At 42.2% G+C, this 2,500-nt stretch overlaps 1 protein-coding gene across 1 annotated transcript in view; it reads right to left on the bottom strand.

Moving 5' to 3' along the window:
• LOC122254589 (nephrin) overlaps positions 1–2,500 on the bottom strand; it is a 143,509-nt gene that overhangs the window by 2,733 nt on the left and 138,276 nt on the right. Inside the window, exons 23-24 of the mRNA XM_086551346.1 lie at positions 1,817–1,935; positions 1–923 (exon numbers count right to left, since the gene is read on the bottom strand). The exon at positions 1–923 is cut by the window's left edge and continues 470 nt beyond it. Of these exons, the coding sequence (XP_086407472.1) occupies positions 1–923; positions 1,817–1,935 (1,042 nt within the window). The remainder of the gene's footprint in view (positions 924–1,816; positions 1,936–2,500) is intronic.

The raw sequence follows: 2,500 nt of genomic DNA, 5'->3' as shown, positions 1-2,500 counted from the left end.
GAGTGCTGAGAGGAATGCTGAGAGCCGGGGTGTCGCGGAAGTTGAGACTCTTGCTGGTAACAAGGGCAAGTATACTGCGCTATGTGGTGGCCGTTTTGCTGGACGTCATGCTGCAGCCGCTGTTCCTCGTATTGCTGTTGGATGTGCGGCTGTCCATGGAAGATGACTTGGCTTGAAGGCTTCGCCGCTGTGGCAGGATTGTGTCTGGGAGTGGGCGGGGTAGTGACGTGGTGCTGAACCACACTGGCTCGACAGGGACTGGAATCTGGCGAATCCACGAACCGAGAACCGGAAACAGGCTTTTGACAGGAAGTGTAGTGTGCGCCAGAACCCCCTTCGTGCATCGTCACCGACTTAGGCTTTTCACTCCCCACGACCTCTTGCTCTTCCTCGTCTTCTTCGTCCTCGGGGAACTCCGGTATTACCTCCTGGCAAGAAGGAACCTGGCGCGGTGGGAGTGTCGTGTCGTAAGAGCTTAACGTAGTCGGGCACACATCAGGGATGTTTGAGGACTGGCAGACCGATCTCAGTGCCAAGTCATCACGCTCCGCAAATTCTCCGAAAGACGACGGATTCGTGACTCTGCTACAAGGAGGGACGTCCCTGTAAGCGCACTGCTCTTGCTTCGACGGTGCGTTAGCCTTATTCACGCTGCCGTCCGAAGCGCGGCGCTGCTCACCGTGCAAGAGCTGCTGCGTTCCGTGGGCGTGCGGCGGCGTTACGTGGATCAGCGGGGGCGCCATGCGAGGCTGAGGGTAAGAGTCCTCGTGCGAACTCGTCGGACACTCCAGCGACGTGGCTCCTTCCTCGGACGCGTTGAGGACCTGCACGCTCAAAGGCTCCGAGGACTTCTGCGGAGAACCGAAACTCGCACGGAGGGTGTTCGTGCTCGTTCCCTCGCTGTCTGTGTCTCGTCTTACCTGCTGGAGCCAACGATAGGTCTTTGGATACGGGAAATAACATAGGCATGTTAAGACAAATGCATTGGTATGTAGAAAGAGCAAGAGAGAAAGAAGAAAAAAAGAAGAAAAATCAAATCACAGTTAGGTTTTACCGCTGGTTATCTCCCACCTTTTTTCATCTTCCAAATCTGAAAAAAATACATAGAACATGAAATATCATACTCAGTCTTTTTCATGTTCCTATTTATCCCTACTGAATGATCCATGCATAGCAAGCGAAATGTGCAATATGCTTGACATGTTAATCAGCAGATGCCACTACCTCTGTCCGCGTTTCTTTCGCTGATAATGATAATAACAAAGATAATGAGAATAGTAATAATGGTAATGATAATAATAATAAACTAAATGTGCTACCACCCTACTCACACACAAGCACACACCATCACAAAGGAAACAAGCAAACAAACAAACAAAAAACATAAACCAGACTGAAAAAACAAAACAAGGAGAGAGAGACAGAGAGTGGAAAAACAAGAAAAAGAAGAGAAAGACAAATAAAAAGAAAAAGAAAAAACGAAGAGAGAGAAAAAAAAAGTTAAAATAGAAGAGAGCGAGAGAGAGAGCGAGAGAGAGAGAGAGAAAAGAAAGACAGTGAAGCGACGTCGGGAAAAAGAATGAGTCTCCTCTAGTTGCAATATTCTCTCAACATTTCAGCCTCAGCTTCCGACATTTAAGCGACAAAAGAAAGAAAGAGAGAGAGAGAGAAAAAAAAAAGAAACAAGAAAAAAAAGAAAACTAAAAAAGAAAAATGCAAATCTCAAACATAGTGATTTTCCATCTAGCTACGACTGCAAGGAATCACAGGTATGAGGACCCGGGTTCTGCCAAGTCCCCTGTGGATTCAGTCGTACCTGGTACTCTGGCGGAGGAACGCTGGGGTTGAGAGACATCAGGTCCCCGAAGGTGGTCGAGCCGGGCGTGGTGGAGGGCGTGTAGACGCTGTAGGTGGTGGTCGTCTTGCGGGCGTTGGCTGAGGGGAAGAGGAGGGGAACTTTGGGTGAGAGGAAAAGGATCTGGTAGGGGTTTCCTTTTGATTGGCTATGCTGAGCTGTTCACAGCAGTGTATGGGTATATATGTATATATGTATATATATATATATATATATATATATATATATATATAATTATATTATATTATATATTATATATATATATATATATATATATATATATAATTATATTATATTATATATATTATATATATATATATATATATATAATATATATATATATATATATATATAATATATATATATATATATATATATATATAATATATATATATATATATATATATACATATGTATGAATATATATATATGTGCATATATATGTATATATATATAAATATATATATATATGTATATATATATATATATATATATATATATATATATATATGTATATATATATATATGACACATAGGTGTATCTACATATATATATGTGTGTGTGAGAGAGTGAGACCGAGCAAGTGTATGTGTACTCCCCTAGAGCACATGACCACTGATTAAATAGCTAATCCCAAATATCTT

Source organism: Penaeus japonicus, unplaced genomic scaffold (genome assembly GCF_977035675.1).
Source record: "Penaeus japonicus unplaced genomic scaffold, GWHDUDI00000001_assembly GWHDUDI00000025, whole genome shotgun sequence".
In the NCBI taxonomy this organism is placed as follows: domain Eukaryota; kingdom Metazoa; phylum Arthropoda; class Malacostraca; order Decapoda; family Penaeidae; genus Penaeus; species Penaeus japonicus.
This window is presented reverse-complemented; position numbering and strand designations above follow the sequence as displayed.